Source organism: Poromitra crassiceps (genome assembly GCF_964638095.1).
Source record: "Poromitra crassiceps genome assembly, chromosome: 1".
Lineage (NCBI taxonomy): Eukaryota > Metazoa > Chordata > Actinopteri > Beryciformes > Melamphaidae > Poromitra > Poromitra crassiceps.
Window position 1 is genome coordinate 122,143,723 of NC_139623.1, and position 24,117 is coordinate 122,167,839.

Sequence of the window (24,117 nt, forward strand, 5' to 3'; positions counted from 1 at the left end):
ACTTGGACTCAAGGATGAACTGATTAGATTTTCATGGTCAAAGGTCAAGGTCACTGTGACCTCACAAATGCCATTCCCAAGTTCATTAAAGGAGAATTTCGTTTTTTTACACCACGGTCCTTATTTCCAGCTTAAAATATGATGTTTTACTCACCCAAATAACTTTGGTTTCATTCGGATGTCCACAGAAGATTTTGAGCTCGGAGTAGCATCCTCAAACAGGCTATAACGGGCGCACCTCCCCCGGATGTGCTTCAGAAGAAGCAGTGAGAAGCGCTTCTGTTAGATAAACCACAGAAGAAGAACATAAGCACTGTAAGCCCATCCGGAGCAGGTCAGAGTTGACTCGTCTGTTATGTTGTTGTTAGCTTAGCAGCCTAGCTTGGCATATAGATATGATCTGATGTCAAGATTATGGACGATTCAATTCAATTGCCGCTCATGTGGAATAAGGCCACATATCGACAACAACAAACAGCAGCGGGAGATAAAGCGGGAGGTGTCATCTGTGATGGACACTCGGACAGCAAACAGAGCAGGCTGTCGGCACACCCATAATGAACCGCGATGTGACAGAAAATGTGTTATTTACAGAGCGCATGCACCTTGCCCCGTTTGCGCCTGTTATAGCCTGTTTGAGGATGCTACTCCGAGCTCAAAATCTTCTGTGGACATCCGAATGAAACCAAAGTTATTTGGGTGAGTAAAACATCATATCTTAAGCTGGAAATAAGGACCGTGGTGTAAAAAAACGAAATTCTCCTTTAAAGCGATATCTCAAGAACGGCTTGATGGAATTTCTTTCAATTTGGCTCAAACGTTGACTTGGGGGCAAGGATGAACTGATTACATTTTGGTGGTCAAAGTTCAAGGTCACTGTTACCTCACACACCCAATTTCCAAGCCCTGTAACCAGTGGTGCTGGAAGTACTTTTAGGTAGGGGGTGAGGTAAGGAAGGGACTCTCGGTGCTGCCCGCAAGGGCAGCGGCGAAGAAAATTTGATGTTTTTTGGACTTTCATCCATTTAGAAGAATATTTAATTTTAAATTAACATTAGGATTATACTGTTGTGATGTCATTAATCTTCTCCTTTTCTCACTCACTTTCATGTAAGCACCTGCTCTCCCTTTAGTCGTTTTACACTACAACAGACAGCAACACAGGCATAAACACTGAACTTATTATTATTATTATGGAAAACCAGATTATGATGAAAATCAAACACTTTTGAAGAGAGAGCGTATGAAATAAGATTAGCAGAAGCACAAACTGTTTTTTAATGAATTTTGTTGGTGGTATACACAAGACAGCCAAATCCAACAATTTCGAAAATCCCATTTCTTGCCACCAGGGGGTGCTGCAGCACCCATCTTCCAGCTCCCTTGCCTGTAACGCAACATCTCAGGAGCGCCTTGACGGAATTTCTTCCAATTTGCCTCAAATGGGGATTTGGACTCCAGAATGAACTAATGGCGGAGGCATAAATCCGCGGTGCGGTCGTTCTTGTTTTTGTTTTTAGTTATGGCTTCCTGTGAAACAGTACAGAAACTCTGCTTGTCATGGTTATTGTTTTGTATTTGTAAAGCTTAGCATGTCGAAAACTCAAATACACTTTGATGTTCCTCGTGTCCTCCTAGCTCCTCCTCCTCCCTGTATGTCCACGCCCCCTCCCTCGCTAGGGACAGCAGTGTCTCAGAGAGACCCTGGCAGCAGCCAATCAGAGAGCGAGCCTGATGTGGAGGGTGTGGTCTCCGTGCTGGACTTGACACTGAGCGCCTGTCGACGAGCTGCTCCGGTAATTCTGCTGCTTTTTACCCTTCACACACAAACACAACTCTTAAAGAGCGTGGTGCAGGTTAATAAAATATGAATTTACATTTTGGGCTCATGATTATTACAAAAATCCCCCAAAAAACAAAACGTTTTTGTTACAGGCCCCCAGGGCAGAAATATGGAGAAAAAAGTGTCATTCTAAATGGGTGTGACCAGTGTGCCAAGCTATGGGTCGGGTCAGGTTGGGTCTGGTCTGGTCTAATTAATGTTGAGTTGTTCTTTGTTGCTGACTACATACAGACATTGATACAACTATTAGGGTACTTCTATGGCACTGAATCTATGCCGATCTTTCGGAAAAGACTAAAGACTCACCTTTTCAGGCTCCACCTGGGCCCTTCTTGATCTAACTTCTTTCTCTCTCTTTCTTAAAAAAAAAAAAAAAAAAAAAAAAAAATCCTAAACTAAAACTCGTACCACTGTTCCTTCAGGATTTGTAGTTGTCATAGACTGTGCTCCATAGTTGATTGCTCTATTGCTGACAAAAAGTGTGTTACTGTAAGTCGCTTTGGATAAAAGCGTCTGCCAAATGACGTAATGTAATGTAATGTAATGAATCATAACGCAGGTTCGACATTATGATGTTGTGGACCTTTGCTTGAGGAAACTTTCTCGAACTGGACCTATCTGAATTCTAATTGAATTGAATAGCCAGGCCGGAGGCATTATGGATCCGGGTTGTCCGTACGTGCGTACGTCCGTCCGTCCGTCCGTCCGTCCAAAAACGCGATATCTGAGAAACACGTTGATGGTATTTCATAAAATTTGCCTCAAACATCGACTTAGACTCAAGGATGATCTGATTAGATTTTGGTGGTCAAAGGTCAAGGTCACTGTGACCTCTCAAACGCCATTTTCAAGCTTGTTAACGCAATATCTGAGGAATGCCTTGATGGAATTTCATCAAATTTGCCTCAAACATCGAATTGGACTCAAGAATGAACTGATTAGATTTTGATGGTTAAAGGTCAAAGTTCAAGGTCACTGTGACCTCACACACCCAATTTCCAAGCTCTGTAACGCAACATCTCAGGAGCGACTTGACGGAATTTCTTCCAATTTGCCTCGAATGGTGAATTGGACTCAAGAATGAACTAATGGCATAAATCCGCGGTGCGGTCGTTCTAGTTTTCACCTTAATAGAGAGCCGCAGTAACGAGTCCGGAAATCATCGATGCTAACAGCCCTGGTTCTTCACAGTTTTCGCCTATGGGAGTTTTGAATTGGTTTTTGGCGCGATGCTTCTAATAATCTCTCTGAGCAACACTGGCTTAATCAAATGCGAACCAGTGTTTAGTAATATCATCTTCACACACGAGGACCACTTTTATGAGTTTTGAAGCTTTTACATGCCGTTAAACGGGCGGCTAGCTAGCAAACGGCTAAATGAGACTACACTGTTGAGTCGATGGGGATATATACGTCAATAACGTCACCACTTCAAAGGGCGAACACGGAAATTCTCTTTCCCTCACCTGGTTCAGCCCGTTCAGCCCGGGGTAATCAGCGCACACATCCAACAACAGTCCTTGAGTGCTGACGTGACGTGGAAGCCTATGCGACAGTGTGTAGTTCTGGATTAGCTTAGCTCGAGCATTTTACTTCTAGGGCTCGCATTTACGCTTCAAAACTCATGAAAGTGGTCCTCATGTGTGAAGATTATCCGACGGAACTCTGGTTCGCGTTTGATTAATCTTGCGTTGCCCAGGAACCGTATTTGAAGCATCGCGGCAAAAACCCATTCAAAAATCCCATAGACAGAAACAGTGAAGAACCAGGAAGTTCGGGACTTCCGCATTCTGCCTACAAAAATACGTCATCCCTGCGGCTCTCTATATAACAGCTTTTTAGTCATTGGAGATGGTACAGTGACTTATAACAGAGAGAATGTCACCTCTATTGGTCACACACCGCCCTCCAAAGGCCTCTCCTGGGACTGAGCATTTTCATGCCTGCGTCCCGGTGGCAGCCTGGAGGCAGCATGTGCAGCTTTAAACCGTTTGAACTTTCCTCATCTGACTCTTATAATTCTCATGTTGATCCAGATTCAAATTTCTTTTCTTCATTTGACCCAACCAAGATTTGTAGTTCCTATAGTGAAACTCAATTTAACAAACTCAGTTTTTCAATGGCTCAAAATACTTTTTCCACTTTTCACCTAAATATAAGAAGTCTTTTAAACAAATATGTACAGCTGAAGCGCTGTGTTCAGTAAAACAAGGAAGTAACTCGGTGCGGATTTGCTACGAAAATTACATTTCACGTAACTATTATCTCATCATGTGGTGAGTGCCCGATGTCACAACATGTACATAGAGCTTTCTGCCGCTCTGTTTTGTTGACTTTGAACGGCGATATCGATACCGATGCTATTGCACCCAGAGGCCGCAGTTTCTCCAATAGCAAAACTTGGAAAAGTTGCTGAATGGGGCTTTAAACAATAAACGAGGGATCAGCCGATAAGCATTTTGGTAAACAAACGGCGTCACTGGGTGGAAACGGTGACAAGACCCTATGGAGCCAGCCGTGAGTCTCTCACTCTATGCTCTTTACATTTTAAAAATTGCGACAGTTCACACAACTTTAACTAAACATGCATATATTATACATCAGACTCTTGAGCTACTTCTGCTCTCACTCAAAATGTCAAAATATAAGCAATGTCATGTATAGTTTTTGAGATATTAACGTTTGTGTGGCACAACTCATACTAGTTAACATGCCGCGGTTCCGGGTGTTTTGCGCTGTCGTGACGTCACGCTGATTCCTCGTATAGTGTTCCTTGAAACACGCCTATTAATAAGGTAAAAAAAAGTAGCCTACAAATGGCGTATAGAACATACAAATAAATAGAGCTAATATATTTATATTTTTAATTTGTCTTTTCTGGCTATAGTGTCCTGCCTGGAGGGTACAGATGTGATAATGTGAATTCTGAGTGTATTTCATTTAACTGCTTTGTCCAATCCAAATTGCTGGCGCTGTTCAATGGCGACCCGGTTTTGCTCTCCGACTCTGAGAGCGAACCAAGCAGAATTTCGCTCGTGATACTTGTACCATGAAGTGACAATAAAGTTGATCTCATCTCATCTCATGTTTGAAAAGTTTGTAGATTTTAAAATTAAAATGCATCAATCTGGTGCACTTTGACCGCAAAATGTAGAGGCTAGTAGAGCTATGAAGAATTACACACCAGTGCTGTGTGTGTGTGTGTGTGTGTGTGTGTGTGTGTGTGTGTGTGTGTGTGTGTGTGTGTTAGAGATGTAACGGTATGAAAATTTCACATCACGATTATCGTGACCAAAATTATCACGGTTATCGTAGTATCACGGTATTCGTAAAAAACTGCTGAAAATGTTCAAAAAGTACTGAGAGACTCACTGAAATCATTTTACGACGTTTTATATTGAAAACTCAGACCCAAAAAGGATTGATACACTCACTGAAATAATTTCTCAGTCTCAGTCTCCCAGATGCACGTTTGCATCTGCGTGCGTGTAAAAATTACACACCACTAGTGCTGCACGATTTGGGGGAAAGGTGCGATTAGCGATTATGGTGGACAATATTGCGATTGTGATTGCGATATAATAAACAAATGGTATCTAGGGATGTGCCAGTATCAGTTTTTGACGGTATGATAACCTTGGACAAAAATACCACGGTTTCACGTATCGCAGACTAAAATACATGAAATATATTAAAATTTAAAATATATTAAAACTAAATAAATAAAACCATTTGAAATAAAAATTATCTTTCAAAAAAATAAAACATTTTGAGACATTTGCCTGTCCCAAACATGTAAAAAGAAACACCAGAAAAATAGAAACTGCAGCACTGTCTTACAATGGATTATATTTCTGGAGAGTTTCCGATGTTCAAAACAGCATATGCGCGCGCGGGTGCGTATGTGCGCGAGCGTGCATACTGGATCAAAACAACATCGATCATGAACTTTAAACCGTTTGACCTCTCCTCATCTGACTCTTATAATTCTCATGTTGATCCAGATTCAAATTTATTTTCTTCATTTGACCCAACCAAGATTTGTAGTTCCTATAGTGAAACTCAATTTAACAAACTCAGTTTTTCAATGGCTCAAAATACTTTTTCCACTTTTCACCTAAATATAAGAAGTCTTTTAAACAAATATGATAAATTTACCCACTACTTATCTTCACTCAAGCATGAGTTTTCTGTTATTGCACTATCCGAAACCTGGCTAACAGAAGATTCAAAGATTTTTTTAACTTGCCAGGGTATAGATCGTTAAACTTTCACCATGTGAGACAGAATAGATGTGGAGGCGGAGTATCCTTACTTATTCATGGTGACTATGAAATTAAAAACAGACAGGACCTCACTCTGAAATCTGTGACAGAGGTCGAATCTCTCTTTCTGGAACTCTCTGGTGTCCCTGGTGGCAAAAACATTATTGTTGGAGCTATTTACCGACCACCTGACTCTGCCATTAAAGACTTCAATGAAAGTCTGCTCAGCTCACTGGACATAATAAGCAAAGAGAATTAGCTCTGTTTCATTTGAGGTGACTACAACATTGATCTCTTTAAAAGTCAGATAACTATATTGGTGACTTCCTTAATATCCTATATTCAAACTACCTGTTTCCTCTCATCTATAAACCTACTAGACTCTAGTAGAGTAACACAATCTTCAGAAACCTTCATTGACAACATCTTAACAAACTCTTTGAATGATGGGATCAAATCTGGTGTGCTGTACTCAGACCTGTCAGACCACCTTCCTATTTTTCATTTCTCTCCAACGAACAGTAGGGCTGGGCATGCTCAGAAAATGGTCTATAGAGCTATCATGAGCAAGTCAAATATTGAGAATTTCAAGAAGGTGCTTCCCGGTGTCTCATGAAGTGACTTATATAGAGAGAGTAATGCTGACTTTGCATATCAGCATTTTATGAAAATTATTAACTCCTCGTTTAATGAATATTTTCCTCCTTGCAAGTCTACTAAAACACACAGTCGGGACCGAAACAAGCCTTGGTTTACACCGGACTTGCAGAAAAAAAAAAATCGTATAAAAAATATATTTCACATCCCACACCATCCTCACATGAAAACTATAAATCTTATCGTAACAATTATAATCACTCTATTAGATCGGCCAAAAAGAAATATTTCAGTGAGGAATTTATTAGGTGCTCAAATGACAGTAGAACAACCTGGAAAGTATTTTTTGTGAAAGAGTTTTTTGTGAACATTGGGAGCAAACTAGCAAACAAAATTCCTGCTTGTCAAGGTAATCCACTCGATTTCATCTCAAGAGATTTGCCTCCTTTTTATTCTTTCGAGCCCCCAGACACCCAAGAAATAAGTGACTTGATTGATGAACTAAAAATGTCGTCTGCAGGTCACGACAAAATCTCTGCTTTTCTCGTCAAACAGGTGAAGGAGTCCGTTTTGCAGCCCCTTGTCCACATTCTCTCTCTGTCATTAAAAACAGGCATCGTGCCAAATGACCTAAAAGTCGCCAAAGTTATCCCATTATTCAAATCAGATGATCCATCCAGCTTCAACAACTATAGACCTATACCTATTTTACCATGTTTTTCAAAAAATTTAGAAAAAATTGTTTACAAACGGATCCTCTATCATTTAGACTCCAATTCTATTCTCTATAAACACCAGTACGGTTTCAGAAAAAATCACTCCACTTATATGGCTCTGCTTCACCTAACCTCTGCACTTGAAAATAACGGATTCTGCTGTAGTATATTCATTGATTTCTCAAAAGCTTTCGATACTGTTAACCATGCTATTTTACTGGATAAATTGTACAAATATGGTTTTCATGATGTCACTCACAAATGGTTGAAAAGTTACATTTCCAATAGAAGTCAGTTTGTTTATGTAAATGGATGCTTTTCGGATAAAGCTGAACTGCTCTGTGGGGTGCCTCAAGGATCAATCCTGGGGCCTTTGCTTTTTCTTATTTATATTAATGATATGTTTAATGCCTCAAATTTACTTTCTCCAATAATGTTTGCTGATGATACAACTCTCCTTCTCTCCCATTCAAATTTCCGTTTGTTGATCAAAGAAGCAAATGATGGCTTAACCGCATATGCCTCATCGTTCAATCTTAATAAATTATCATTGAATATCAAAAAATCTAATTTTATAATTTTCAGTGGGAAAAAAAATACTCTGAAGATTTATCTAAAATTTCAATTAATTCTATAGAGATGCCGAAGACATCATCTACACGATTCCTTGGAGTGTATATCAATGAAAACTTGAATTGGAGAGAACAAATCGACTGGGTCTATAAGAAAATTTATAAATCTCTTGGCATAATAAGGAGAATTAGCCACCTTGTTACCACTAGCTGTCTTCTCACCCTTTACTACAGCCTAATTTACCCCTATCTTTCTTACTGTAATCTAGTATGGGCAAGCACTTTCCAAACTAATCTGCACAAAATATTTCTTCTTCAGAAGCGATTTGTTAGGATCGCATCGCGATCAGAGTCACGCGCCTCATCTGACCCTCTATTTCAGAAGCTCCAGATTCCTCACTACCTTCATAAACTCCTCTCTGTCCTCTGGTCTTGTTCCGCCTGCTCTAAAGACTGCAAGAGTCAAGCCTCTGCTTAAGAAACCCTCCCTTGACCCTACTGCTATTCAGAACTACAGACCTGTCTCTCTTCTCTCATTCCTTTCCAAAACCCTCGAACGAGCAGCGTCCGAACAACTTTCTCTCTATCTCTCCCAGAATGACCTCTTGGACCCTCTGCAGTCCGGTTTCAAGGCTTCTCACTCCACTGAGACAGCTCTTCTTGCTGTCACAGAGGCCCTTCACACTGCTAAGGCCTCATCCCTCTCCTCTGTCCTTGTCCTCCTTGACCTGTCTGCTGCCTTCGATACAGTCAATCACCAAATCCTTCTTTCCACTCTGTCTGACCTCGGTATTTCAGGTTCTGCACTCTCCTGGTTTGCTTCCTATCTCTCGAACCGCTCATACCAGGTCTTATGGAGAGGGTCCGTCTCCAGATCCTGCCCTCTTACCACTGGTGTCCCCCAGGGCTCAGTCCTGGCCCCCTTACTTTTCCTTCTCTATATCAGATCTCTTGCCTATGTGATCTCTTCTCATGGCTTCTCTTATCACTGCTATGCTGATGACACCCAACTTTTCCTTTCCTTCCCCCCCTCCGACACTCAAATCGAGGCTCGCATCTCTGCATGTCTCAAGGACATTGGCGACTGGATGTCTGCCCACCACCTCAAGCTCAACCTTGGTAAGACAGAGCTACTCTTCCTCCCAGGGAAAGACTGTCCTCTCACAGATCTCTCCATCTCCATCGACAACACCACTGTACTGCCCTCCCAAACAGCTAAGAACCTTGGGGTGATCCTCGACAACCAGCTGTCTTGCTCAGCCAACATAGCTGCGACAGCACGCTCCTGTAGGTTCTCCCTCTACAACATCCGCAAAATCCGTCCCTTCCTCACAAGAGAAGCGACTCAACTCCTGGTCCAGTCACTTATCATCCCTCGCCTGGACTATTGCAACGGGCTCCTGGCTGGCCTACCTGCCACCGACATCCGACCGCTTCAGCTCATTCAGAACGCTGCAGCCCGTCTGGTATTCAACCAACCCAAATTCTCTCATGTCACTCCCCTCTTCCGGGACCTCCACTGGCTTCCCATCTCAGCTTGCATCAAATTCAAGACACTGGTACTGGCCTACAGGGCAGTACACCAGTCAGCTCCCCTGTACCTGCAATCTATGGTCAGGTTCCAAACCTCTCACCGCTCCCTTCGCTCCTCCACCAATGCAGGGCGCCTCGCTCCTCCTTCGCTACGGGCGCTCAAAAGTCGCTCATCCCGATCTCGACTCTTCTCCTCCCTGGCACCCCAATGGTGGAACGAGCTGCCACCTTCGGTCAGGACTGCTGAATCACTGCCGATCTTTCGGAAAAGACTAAAGACTCACCTTTTCAGGCTCCACCTGGGCCCTTCTTGATCTAACATCTTTCTCTCTCTTTCTTAAAAAAAAAAAAAAAAAAAAAAAAAAAATCCTAAACTAAAACTCATACCACTGTTCCTTCAGGATTTGTAGTTGTCATAGACTGTGCTCCATAGTTGATTGCTCTATTGCTGACAAAAAGTGTGTTATTGTAAGTCGCTTTGGATAAAAGCGTCTGCCAAATGACGTAATGTAATGTAATGAATATCTATAATATAAATACTTTTCAAATATGTCTTTTTATTTATAAAATCCATTCTAGTGAAGGAAATATTCCTGTACAATTCAAGACCTACTTTATAAAGAATTCCTTGTCCCACGCATACTCTACTCGCCAAACTTCGCATCTTCATCTTCCCAAATTTCTTACATCCAGAGGTCAATTTTCTATCAAATATAGAGGTGTGCAACTATGGAATAATTTCATCCATCTGGCAAATATGTCTTCTCTAAAAAATTACAAAAAAAGTTTGAAGGAACATTTGATAATTACATTGTAAACTCCTGTATTATAATGTATCTTCTGTAATCAGTGTTTGGTATTTTAACCTGTACTCTCAAGCTTTTACTATACACTCTCTCTCTCCCCTGCACACGCATGCGCACACACACGCACACACACACGCACACACGCACACACACACACACACACACACACACACACACACACACACACACACACACACACACACACACACACACACAGTGCTGTAGTGGTAAAAAAAAAGTGGGTAAACTATACTTTTGACTCGAGGCAGCTTTCTCACGCGGCACCGGCAGTGTTATAACGGCGGATAAATAAGCTTCCGTGACCGATATACAAGACAAAATATGAGAGTATATAGAACAACTTAATCTGAATCATATAGCCCTATAAGGTATATCAGGGGGTTCCCCCACATTTCTGAGTAGCCAGCCAGATAGAAAAAGCAGCTGGCTATGGGATGGGCCTTGCCCCTCAAGGGGGGTCCGGGGGGATTCTCCCCCAGAAGATTTTTTTTTTACATTTTAAAGTAAAATTCATCAACCTGGTGCATTTGAGAGCAAAATGAACTACACACATCTCTAATGTGTTGTGACTTTACAAATAATTAGGCCTAAACAATCAATATAAAATGTATTTATTGAACATTTGTTGAATTTCTCCAGGTATGAAAAGTTAAATTATACAGTAGGTAGCCTACTTTAAATGACCTTGTATGAACCCAGTATATACAGTTTGAAGAGTAATATAGTTCTCTCTCTCACACACACTGTACCTGTGATTGTCAGCTTCAGCTTTATAGCTAAAAGTATGTAGACAGATTGAATCTGTGATTCTTGAATACCAATATATAATTCAAACTGTCCACAAACACATTGGGCAAGGATAGGTAGACAACATACTGTACATGGAAATAAAAGTGGTTCTGCCACTCTGGCCACTAAATTTTAGTCAGCCAATATTTATTTATACAGATCTCGGCACAACAAACACCAGTATGTTTCTAGATAGTTTTCCACATGGTCGTATTATATTGGCTTTATACAGTAGCACCTGGACTATTCAAGTCGACTCGCACGCACCTAATGTTACAAACTTTACTTGATCAGAGGGAAATCAATCATGTTTCTTACACCAGTGATTCACTCTTCAGTTGTAAAACGGTGAGCCTATGATTTTCCCCACTCCGGAAACACATTTTTAACCAACCTTACCTATGTTCAGCTCTCCAAATGCGCATTGCGCATCGCTGGCACAATGGCACCGTTAAGTTGTTTGAAGGGAGCGCTGTCTGGGCAGGCAAGCACAGCTCGATAAAGGCACCAACGTGACCGGGGCCGTGTACCTTTCCCGCGGAGCGCTCCACAAAAATAGGCTACGGTTCACGGAGATCCTGGTCAGTGCCATGCCCATGTGTAATCTTTTTTCTTTTCTTTTGGTGTGTGACGTGCTTGGCGTGGTCTCCGCATCAACGGAGTTTACGCGAACGTGTTAAAACTCGTGCAATAATAAGTGTGCATAAACGATTTAAACATGTGAGTAAACGATCTTAAAAGGTGCCTAAACGCTGCAGAGCATTGAAAAAGGTACGTAAACGCTGTTTACGTGCGTTTAGCCACCACTACAGCCCTGCACACACACACACACACACACTTACACACTTACACACTTACATCATTCACATCATTCACATCCTACCTATACTTCCTTGACTACTATGTAATGTATATTTTTGTTTATTTAGGTGGAGGTTCCCTATAAGCCCCCTGGGCTTTTTTACCTCTCCCTGCACAGTATCCTTTCTATTGTACAGTTGTCATTGCTGTGTATATTTTATTGTCTTGTTTTTACTGTGCGAATAAATAAACTAAACTAAACAGCACATAGGAGATGGCTCAGACTGCAAAGTTAGTTACATGTCTGTCCAGTAATACAATGATACACCCCGTTTATTTCTTTTGTAGTGACAGATGGCCTTAAACACCACACTCACGTGATGCTTCTTGAGAGAGAGGCGAGGTAACGTGCATCTGCAGACTTTATCGAGGGACCATGAAGGCATCATGTGACAGGCTAGCTAGAAGCGTGGAAGTGCTGCTGCAGGCAGCTGCGACAGTGTTTTCTCTGCTATCAACCTTGTTAATCTCGCTATATTCTTCATCACAGCGGGTCATTACCCACTGTGCACTTAAACGTGCACTAGTTCTGCATAAGCACCTGCAGCTCTCTCCTTATTTTACTGACTTTCTCATTAATCACACGGCTGTTTACATGCTTTTCTCTGAACGGCTAGTTATTAGCATAGCTAGCTGTTAGTGATCATGCATGTTCTCTCTCTCCCTCTCGGTAAGATGTAACCTTGCTGCGCATAACGTTACTTATTTGTTGGAGTGCATGGGAGAAGTCTCCCGCTAGTGTTGATGCCCAGTGTGATGGCAGAGAAAGGTGTGTTTGCTGCGTCGCGTGTAACGTTAGTTAGAGGCACACGCACACAAAAAGACGTTAAAAAAGTAACATTTATCGCACCCTTTTGCGGTTATGTAATCGCAAGTGCTGACATTGCGATTGCCAATAGATTAATCGTGCAGCACTACACAGCACATTAATATCCTCTTTACTGTGCTGTGGCTGTGATTGGAATGTTGTTGTTCAGCCAAGACAATATTTAAGCTATAAGCACCAAAACAGGAGTTTGTCCGGCAGCCAAAAAAAAATCCTCCTAAATTTGATGATTATTATACATAATATGTACAACAGTGATGTTCCCTTTATATTGGGTTGTTTTATACAGAATAGGCACCTAATATGGATCATTAAATGGATGTGGCAAATGTAGGCTATGTTTCTCCATATTTTGTGTTAGGGGTGGGCGATATGACGATCTTAGATCGTTCACGATCAGAATGGCTCCACGATCTGACTTTCCAGACAGATCGTTAGAATCGCGCTACATGCAGTGCACATTCTATCAGTGGCATTTCTATGTCTGAAAGACGCTTCCAAAGTTTTCCTCCCCTCCCCCTTTTCACTTTGCAAAGTGCAGCAGCATGGACGAGACAATACGGAGGGGCAGTTGGTTTGACACACACACACACACACACACACACACACACACACACACACACGTCACACACACACGCACGCACACACACACACAGACACTTAACCAGGACTTGCCTTGACACGAAGGACCTCACGTCATCCCGGGGAGTTAAAAATAGCGTCAGGGACGATGAAAATTAATTTGGGGACGGAGCCGGGACGATAGCCGAAACACACGCTCTGCTCGTTACAATGAACACAAATGCAACCTTTACGACACGCACACACACACTAAACAAACATGCACACTAGGGGTCGACCGATTATCGGTTTGGCCGATTATTATGGCCGATATTCAACATTTTGCAGATTATCTGTATCGGCATTTTCATTGGCTGTTTGCTGATATAATAATTTAATAAAAGAAATCGCTAATTTGCGGCTGCTGCACCTGGAAGGGAGCCTCTCCTACAGTAGTTCCCTCTGTGTGATCTGGAGCAATGTCCTGCCCACAGCGCTATCTGATTGGTTAGACATCGAGCAATAGCCTATCAGAGGGCTGCTCGGAGATGAAATCTGACACCTCAGTGCTCCAGCCTGCACACTGCACAGACTAGAGGCTCATCGGCCGTCTGTCTGAGCTCTGCTGCCTGTACTAGTTGGCTGTTGCGACTGTGACAGTCACAGTGTTAAGGTAAAGCAGCAAATATTGCCATGCCGAAGTTGTACTAAAGTTAATGTACATAATAATTACCTACGCTGACATTGCAAAAACACCACGATCTTATGAGCGATTCGTATGAAGCGCAGCCTCGCACAGTGCAAAGTGTGGACATATGTCTATGTGAGAGAGATGAAGCAGAATCATTGAAAATGCGCGCATGCACTTTGTTGCAGTGATGCGATAACAAGATAACAGAGATTATTTGTGTACTGATAGCATAATATATCTTTGAGTAACGTTGGTGCCTGCAGTGCTGTGCAAGTGCAACTCAAACTTATCACCACCGCTGTTGAAAAGGGCAATAGCCTAGTAACCTCACAAAGCAGTGTATGGGGCACTAGTTTTTAATTCCATATAGCGTGTCCACGGTGTAGCGTCGCTCTTTTTGAATCAAATGGCCATGGTTGTCAGTAGCGAAGCTGTTTTATTGATCCAGTCGCGCTGCGTGTCCGAAAAATACATTGGCAGGCATGTCTGGGCAAGCTGCAGAATGGACTTTTTTTCTGTTCTCTGCCTGTTTGGAACAAGGAACCGAATAAACTAGGACGAGACATTTCATCAGCGGACTCTAGAATGAAACAAGGAACCGAATAAACGAGGATGAGACATTACGTCAGCAGATGCACGGATGAACGTGTTTGTTTCAGTATTCTCCTTTGAGAGCCTGGGGGTGAGGTTAGTGTCAGGTGTAAGCGGAGGGAAACCCTCTATTATTTTGTTACTGTAGTGAGTCGGTGTTAGTTTGTTAAAAGTATAAGTCCACAGCTTTAATAATAACAAAAAAAAATACAGTTGTAAAAAAAAAAGTCCAAACTTCTCAATTTCAACATTGTTCTTTATTTAGCACATTATTTATTTAGCACCAGACAAAAAAAAACTCCTCCCTACCTCTCCCCTCCCAAACCAAGAGTTGTAGCAGCAAGGTTAGTTTAGTGGGGTTGGGGAAATGGGGGGAATAGTACTTAGGGGCAACTGATGTCCAACACAGCTTCCAGCAGGGCCTGGTCTTCATCTTCAAAGAGCTCCCCAAGTGCTGAAAGTTTCTTCTGCTTATTGAGTGGTATCTGAAAATAAAAAAAAGCCATTGTGATCCATCAAGCATTATTTGTGTTATCAATAGAAAGAAGTGTCAGTGCTATGCACATCTTAACACATTCACTGCCAGCCGTTTTTTCAATACTGTAGGTAGGTTCTGCCAAGGTTTTTTTTTGAGGATTTTGGCTCATCTTTCAAGAGCCGAGGATTCTTTTCTGCTAAGATTTTGTGAACACAAATGATCTCAAAAGAACTAATAGAATGTGTGCTTTCTCTGTCTAAAAGAGTTAGTTTGTAGAGTTAGTAGTTATGTAGGCATTAGCAGTAGAATACAGCATGGTTTCAGCGTCTGAAAATTTATTCTGAGATAAATGGCTTTTTGTGAAATTCGATAGAACAGTCACTTTAACCATTTATTTTTGGCGTAAGACGTCAGACATCTAAACAATAGTTTTGAACAGTAATTTCCTCCATAGCAGCAGGAAACCCCCCTCTCCTTCAAACTCCTCCCTCCGTGGGTGTGTCTCTGGTGGCTTTGCAGCATTTGTCACAAGCGAGGCTCTGCCTGTCTGTGCTGCCTGGCTGCTGGCGGCTGCTCTTTGTGCGAGTCTGCATGAGTCGTTTCGGTTGTGAGCTCAGCTGCAAAGAAGCTGCTTGCGACTGTGGGCTTTCTGCCGGTGTTTCAAAGTGTGTTGCACGCATAATCTATTATGCAAATTTGCAATCCCCCACCGCCAGCTCCCAGCGCGATAATGCACGAAAGCGAAAGCGTTTTCGCCAATCCATTTTACAGTATGAGAGAATGGTTTCCTCCCGCGTTCCCCTGCAGTTTTGGCTTGGCTTTTTCTAGTCTGGAGAGCACTGTCGCCACTTAGTGGGTCGGTGCAATGGGTTGTACACGTTCGGTGGCTCCAATATTTTTATAGGAGACGTGGGGGGCGTTGATCCACGTCCCACCGTAAAAATTTATTTTTTTTTAAGACGAGATATCTCGTCATTGGCAGTCAACCGTTGGATTTTTTAAGACGAGATATCTCGTCAATGGCAGTGAACGTGTTAATAGAAATGACAATTTATTCTTAGTAACATAGCTTACACTATGAATAACACACCCATTATCACTCGTCATTATGCAAAATAATAATTTACCTGAACCAGATCCATCGCTGAGAAGAGGATGAATCGTGTCTCCTCCTGTGCGGCTGTCACTGGCACATGGTTACCTAGCAATGAAAGCAAGAGTGCAACGTTAAATAACACGTCTCACGGTCGGTGATACGAGCTGATGATAATTATTATAGAACGTTAACAACGCTAAGCTATAAAGCTAACTCAGCCAAGATAGTGAAAAGCCCCGTTATCTAACAACCACAACGGCAGTGAAACAACTTATCCAGCTAACGCTAGCTAATTAAATAACGTTACCTGATGTTGTAGAAGTCGATGCCTCTCTCAAGTTCCGTCATCATCTTCCTCCAAGACTTCAGCTAACGTTACAGCTGATGAGCTGAGGAGGTGCAGCTAACGTTAGCTGTGGTGCGGTATCTGCTTCATTCACCCTCAGGCTATCTAAGACGTTACAGTCTTCAGCATTTAGCTAAATATATCTTGTGTTTGACCATGCTTCCTCAAGTTTGAGGTGTTTCCCTAGTCAGCTTTGCAATTCACATCACAAATGTTGCAGCCAGTGTTGTCTGAGTCTATCTTGGTAAAGTGTAACCACAGCTTTCGGCTGGTCCTGTTTTGCTTTCAGGACCTTCAGGTAGAGTGACGTACTGACGTAACGCGCTCTCGCGTGTTGCCTTAAGGTTCCGTCGGAATTTCTATTTTACCCACTCTCTTTCTATTACTCAGATGCGTTCAAGTACCGAAATTTGGTACCGTTCGTTTTTATGTGAGCTGGTACGGGGCAGTACCGACGTAATTCGGTCGGTGCCTGTAAAATTACCGAGTTCGGTACCCATCCCTAACGAGGTAGGCTAGAAACGGGTCCCAAATGGCAGAGAATTTCTTAAGTGAGTCGGTCCTCAGGAACCTAAGTCTCTCCATCCGTATAACAGAGGTCATATCCGTCAGCCACAATTGAAAAGAGGGTGAAGAGGGGGACTTCCATTCCTTCAGGATTAGTTTCTTGGCAACAGGTGTCCCCTGTGTCAGACTGTTGCACAGCTGTAGGGAAGTTTAGAGAAGACTCCGAGCAGCCGAAGATGGCGAGTTCTGCCTCCGGCCGAAGGGTTATTTTGTAGGCCTTAGAGCAGTGATACTCAACTGGCGGCCCGCGGGCCGCATGTGGCCCGCGGGCCACACAGTGGCCCGCGATAGAATTGTAAAAAAAAAAAAAAAAAAAGCACCTGAACGCAACATGCAAGATACCCGCTGAATAAGTGTCCAAATGTTCATGTCATTCTGGCCAATACTCCTGCCCAATACTTATAGCATTTCAGTCTGGAATATGGAATATCTTTCAATAATCTATGATTTAGCTGCTAAATTGTCAAATGCCGCCGTCTGCTCGCTACCCAGGCACTTATGTATGTACTTAACCTAACTAACTATCTGGTGTGCACAACATTGTCAGACTAAACTCCGGCTGACACCCCAAAAACCTACAATCCGCTACAATCTGATTGTTTATTAACTGGTCAAATATTTTGGCCCAGAATCCCGTTAGTGAAGGGCAGAACCAAAAGGCATGAGATACTGTGCCCTAGGGTTGTGCCGATTGGCGATCGGATCGTATGCCGACTCAATGGCTGAAATGACGATTGATTTTCCCTAGCCGATCTCGATCGCCCCCGCCCCCGTGTGTGGATGCTCCCTGAGAGCAGAGATGCGACGCAGCAGTTTGACTGATCAGAGTGTGTGTTCAGACCAGACCATTAACAAACGCTAGTAGCCTACTGCATTCAAACATGTTTCTGATGTCCGCAACGAGCCCTGCCACCAAAATCTTTAATTACAAATCTCCCTGCCGTCGTCCGTCCGCCGAGCCATCTCATCTCATCCTCCACATGCCGCGCCGCCTGCCATGCAAAACTACTCTCTGCTCAGCTCCATAAGAGTAGCGTTATATGTAGATGTAGGCAGGCACAATGACCGATGAATAAAATGTTGTTATACCGTAGTTTTGCGCAGCTGTCAGTCAGAGGCTGTAATTAATCGTCCTACCTGTCCGTCATGCAGTGCTGCGGGAGGATGAAAGCAATCCATTCCAGTCTGTCCAAACTTAATACCGATCTAATCTCAGTATGAGATGCAGGGAAATATATTATAGTAGCCGATGTGTTTAGAAGAGCATTGTCACGTTGTCCAGACAGTCTTGCTATAGCAGGGGTCACCAACCTTTTTGAGGTCGAGGGCTACCTGAAGGGTAGAGAGTCATGTGGGGGGCTACCTGTTGAAATTTGCTCGATTTACCTTTAAATAATGAGTATTATGCATTTAATCGAGACATACACTCTTTTCTTTCACTGTTGTGAAGAAGAACTCTTCCTCCCACTCCTTGAAATTGGTAATGTTTTTTCTTTCGCTTTTCTGCCATTGTTCTTGCTTTCCATCATCTAGCTTAGCCAACTGATATAATCATTGGCAGCTGGCAGTCGCACTGTCGCAGAGTGAATGACGTAGTGACGTAACGTAAAACTAAACTTTGACCCCAGCCCAGGTGGATCAAAATAGTTAATCAATAATTAATTATACACAGACAATAAATTATACACAGACAATAAACCTTTTTAAAACGTATGCATTGTTAAACCAATTATTTTCTACATTCGTGTGTTATTGTGGGAAGGGAGGAGAAAAACCAATAAAAAATACATTTTTCTGATTATATTTTTTTGTTTTGTTTTTCCTTTCTTTCCCCTGTGTCTGAGCCTGTTTGTCTGTTTTGTCTTGTTTGTGTAAAAAAAAAAAAAAAAATCTGAACGTGGCCTGCGGGCGCCACAGCGCCACCCCGCGGGCACCGTGTTGGCTACCACTGTGCTATAGTATAGCGTTATATTTTACATGTGTGCTATATTAAACTGCCATGAGATTTGTTTGCGGAGATGACGGCGGGGATGAAAGTCGCTGTGTGAGGGGAGGCTCACTTTTAAAAGTCTGTAGGCTACGTGTGTCTATGTGCTTTGGTGTGACAATATCACTGCATCTCATGTTCAGTTTAACATATTAGTATCTTATCAACGTTACTCCGAGCCGATGGTGAGCAGGCAAGGCAGTGGAGAACGAGAGTGGTGCAGTTGTCAAACATGCATACAAATCTAGAGATGAGGTGCTTGGAGTGAGGAGGGCTCAGCAAAACATTGAAAAAAGCATGTTCACTGGGGAGCGCTTCAAAGGCACAAATCTTGGATCGAACATAATTTCTGATTTGCAGGAATCTCAGCCAGTTCGTGCCGGGCAACTCAAACTTCCTTTTCAGAAGATCAAAGGATGCAAAATGACCATCTATGTATAGGTCTTTGATGGAAGTCAGACCCTTCTCACTCCAGGCATGGTAGTTTCTATCTGACCAAGGAGGCAAAAAAAGTAGGGGTGCACCGATCGATCGACACGCAATCTGTATCGGCCGATTTGGACCTCAAATATGTGATCTGCTGTTTCCGATATTCCTTTAATGTTGCCGATCGCATAGCCGATCATGCTGCACGTGAGAAACATGAGGCAGCCCATTTTCATGTCTTCAATGTCTATCGTTTAACTTTCATATTGTGCTCTAACGTTTATATCATTGTGTTGCAAAGCACACGCTTTGCTTTCGTCAGTGTACTCACCTCCATGCACACACCGCACCAGACTGTCAACACACCCCTTGCGTCTTTGAATCACACAAATCAGCTGGTGATTAGAGCAGCCTCAGCAGAGAGAAGTTACCTCCAGTCCTCCCGCCTACCGAGGCATTTGCATGCTGTTAAGTCCGTGTGTATTAAAGTCCCAGATTGACACGGTGGTAGTCGGGGTAGTGCACGCGCACACACAGACAATTTCCACGCAAGCATTGATGTTCCCGCGGGCACTTTGAAGGAAGCGAAAGTGTGCGGCTGAGTATGTGGATGTGCGCTCCGTTCAGACGGACTTTCTTCCTTTCTTTGAACATCAGTTGAACATGTTCTAATCCCCTTCTTCCATGTGTGCGTATATGACCAACCAGTAAGTCATTATTATGTTAATATTCCTGTATTGCATTCCCTTTTGGTTTTAGATCGATCTACCTGCAATCATTGCAATAACGTTTGTTGCGTGCATTTGCCGTTTGATTGTCTGTTGCGCTAATTAATGCCACTACTCAGATGGAGTTTAGCTGGTGTGTAGCTTGTGATTCTGTTGTTTCTCCCGTCATGTAACCCTGTCACCATTATGTAGATCGCACTCATAGTGCTGCTAATTATAACACTGTAACTCGGCCTCGATGGGCGGGTCGTTTTGATGTTCGTTCGATGCGGATCCCAATGTATGACGGTTATTGTGCATAACCCCGGTTCTATGAGTGGGAGCTCTTTGGCTTTAGTCATGGTTCAAGACTGGTGTTTAAGAGTAACTGACTTACAGTTTACCTAATTATCATTTATATATTATTAGTTGTTAATTATCACTATAATTGGCCTATATAACAGCAAGCTTGGTTACTGACCTGTTTGTATATTTTATTGCCTCCTTTTTCCAGACCACACACAATCCTACTATTCCTGTCATAATGCTGTAAAGAGCCTATACTGCTGTACTGTACTGAAGAGAACTGACAACTAAACGGTTGAACTCCCATCTGTCTCCTGCCTCGTGTTTTTACGGACACCCCAGGGCGTATATATATATATATCGGTGATCGGTAATCGGTAATCGGTGATCGGTCGATGATCGGTTGGGCAGATATTTCTCATAGGTGATCGGCAATCGGTGATCGGTGGCAAAAAACGTGATCGGTGCACCCCTAAAAAAAAGAGTGATTGAAACAAATAGGTGTGGATGGAAACATCTGGTAGACTCAAAGCTTTCCTAACTTGGTTTAGAATTCTGAGGGAGTTTCTCACAACAAAACCCAATTTCTGAAAAGTCCCTGGCCTCTCCAGCTTGGAAAATAAGATGGCTGGCAGAGAGGAGTTGACAATTGAGCTGGCCTCCATTTTCAGCCACAGGGAGCCACTGAGAGCTAAATTGTCAGGGGTCCCTTGCCGCCAAAACATTAAAGCCCTAACATATCCAGCCCAGTAGTAGTGCCTAAACATTGGTGGGGAGTTTATTTTTGATATAATCTGTTCCCATCACACACTGGACGATTAGAATCGGTACCCTACACTTACAGATTTTGGTGCCAACTGCCCACAACTGCAGACTAGTGTAGACAAAGACAGACTGGGAATCCTGTCTAAAATTGGGCATATATTCTTGTAGTGTAACCTCATCTGAAACTTGGATGCTGATTCCAAGTTTTTCTTTTTCTTTTTCCGGTCAATTTTTTACTTAAAGCAGGACTAAACCCCACAGATTTCTGGCAGAACGGCATGCTGCTTGATCTGAAAAAACCTATGGAAAACCAAGAAACGAACGTCTCTTCTTGTCTCACTATACTCTTTGGCTGTGCTCAAGTCAGGATTTTTTTCCCGGAAATCGACGCCATGACAGTTTCCCCGAAACATCACAAGACAAAGTTATGAGAGCTACAAAATCTTTATAAATATCAACAACTAGCCAACGCTGGTGGCCTGTATGGAAACAGCGTTGCTCAAAATGGTTGAAAGTTATATACATTTGGTCATTCAGTGGCGAACTAGAAATTGACTCCCATGTAGTGTCTGTAAGTATCGTTAAAAGAGCTTGGTGACGCGAGCCTCGCAGCACAGCATAACAGTCAGGACAAACCCCCCGCTCTCAACACGCTCATGTAATCACAATGAGAGATTTCTCTACATTATTCCCTTGTCCAACTTGTCATATACACCACCATGAAGTCCCTTTTTAATTTTCGTTTCTCCCTTTTTCGTGATTCTTGTCAAAAGGTGTAGTGCACCTCTGCTTTTCCTCTCGAGCGCAGAGCTGCAGCGGGGCGCAGAACATTCTCCCCCTCCCTCCTCCCAGACCCCGGCTGCTCAGTACAGGCGAAACAGCCTCCTGCATGGGTCGCTCTGTAGCCCTCACAAAGCAACAATAAACAAACACAAACAAAAATCGCTAGTGTGCGATTTTTCTGCACAATTTTTTCTGCACAATCAGTGTCTGAAATTGGGTACAGGATTGCGGGAATCCCGCATCTGTTTGCACGAACCGCTGCATACGACTGGACAAGCCGCTTTTCACAGACAGGCGCACAGCGTCAGTGAGGCTGCAGGAGCTGAGTAGCCTATAAGTCGGAGCGAGGTGAGTGTCACTTCACCATGCCTTCTCCTCCCCGTCAAAAGTGAACCAGGAAAATACATTTTAGGCTGTAGGCTGCTTTAGTTTAGTTTCCCTCTTTTTTTTGTTTCTGTTTGACATCTGCTAGACTAGGTGCATGAGTGAAAAAGGGGCACAGAAGAGTCCTCCTCTCTCTCTTCTCTCTGCACAATCGAAGTGGTTGAGTGGTTCTCAATGTGGGGTCCGGTGACCACCAGTGGTCCTTGAGAGGATTCCAGCATTCTCTGTTGTCTCTCAACCTAATATATATGGAATTCTGGACAAAATCATGTCTAGGCTACATAAAATAAAAAATAGATTTGCATCTGAGAGACCAAATCTCATCATATGGGGGTCCAATGTGAACTAAATTAGGGCTCCTTAGTATGAAAAAGGTTGGGAATGATTTACAGCAACACAATGCCATTTCCTTCCTTTTATGATTATAGTGGCGTTTATTGATAGTATTGTGTTACATCACCACATGGCCATCTTGGTAGGAAAATAACAGGCGATTGTAATCAATTAACAGGTGATTAACTCATTCACCGCCAGTTTAGGACTGCCAATATTTAGCACAGGCCAAAGATTTTCATAATTGTTGGTCATCTTTCAAGACCCACAGTAAATTATCTATTAGCACCAGAGTGATTTGCAATACCTCAAAATGAAGATGTACGTCTCTGGGTTCACCAGGAAAAAAAAGTGAGCTTTTAGCATGTTCTGTACTCTACTTATAGCCATTTATATACACCCTGTTTTCTACCCAAAAGGTCTTCCTGAGAAAATAAACAGGAGAAAAGGCAATTTTTGTAAAAGGGCACAATCTCAGGCAGAACTCACTCTCAATTCTTTTATTTTGAACTGTATTGACATCAGACATGTAAATATTATTCGTTAGGACACAAATGACAAAAAAAAAAAATATATATATATATATATATATACACATGAAGTGCTTTTTTTTTACATTCAACAATACAGTTTACTCGGTGTGAGTGAGTGTGCAGACAGACAGACAGACAGACAGACAGACAGACAGACAGACAGACACACCGACAGACAGACAGACAGACAGACACACACACACACACACACACACGATCCCCCTTTTAGATTTCTAACCCCACATAGGATAAGCAATAACCACGCCCTGTGGCGCTGGGATTGGCCAGGAGCAACACTGGAGGGCACGCAGCCCAGCGATTTCATGAACCAACTGAATAGCTCTTGAGAAAGGACAGCGGGCTGCTGTGACTGCCGCTTCTGCCTTGTGCCTTGCTGTTGTGTGTTTATTTTGTTTATGTTCTGGTCCACCCGTCCTCGTCCATGTCTCCCTGTCATATCCTTCCTGAAATCGTTCCGTTTTCCCCTCGGCTATTCAACACGTCCTCACCGCCCTCGCAAACTGATCGATCATTTCCTCATTCCTCCGATGATCAAACACATCTCTTGATTACTTTCTCCCGTTTTCTCCCGGCTGGCACAGAGGAAGGCGACTCCAGCTCGTGCAGCGCGCCGAGGCGCGTTTCAATGGCGTTTCTCCTGTCTGCACAAGGAAGCGTTACCCGTTTTCTGCTTTTCCTCTTGCTCAATTTCAAAACAACAGCTGCGGTATGTG

At 42.9% G+C, this 24,117-nt stretch overlaps 1 protein-coding gene across 1 annotated transcript in view; it reads left to right on the top strand.

Moving 5' to 3' along the window:
* Positions 1–24,117, top strand: part of sra1 (steroid receptor RNA activator 1) — a 59,953-nt gene that overhangs the window by 20,493 nt on the left and 15,343 nt on the right. Inside the window, exon 4 of the mRNA XM_083649831.1 lies at positions 1,639–1,796. Within this exon, the coding sequence (XP_083505957.1) occupies positions 1,639–1,796 (158 nt within the window). The remainder of the gene's footprint in view (positions 1–1,638; positions 1,797–24,117) is intronic.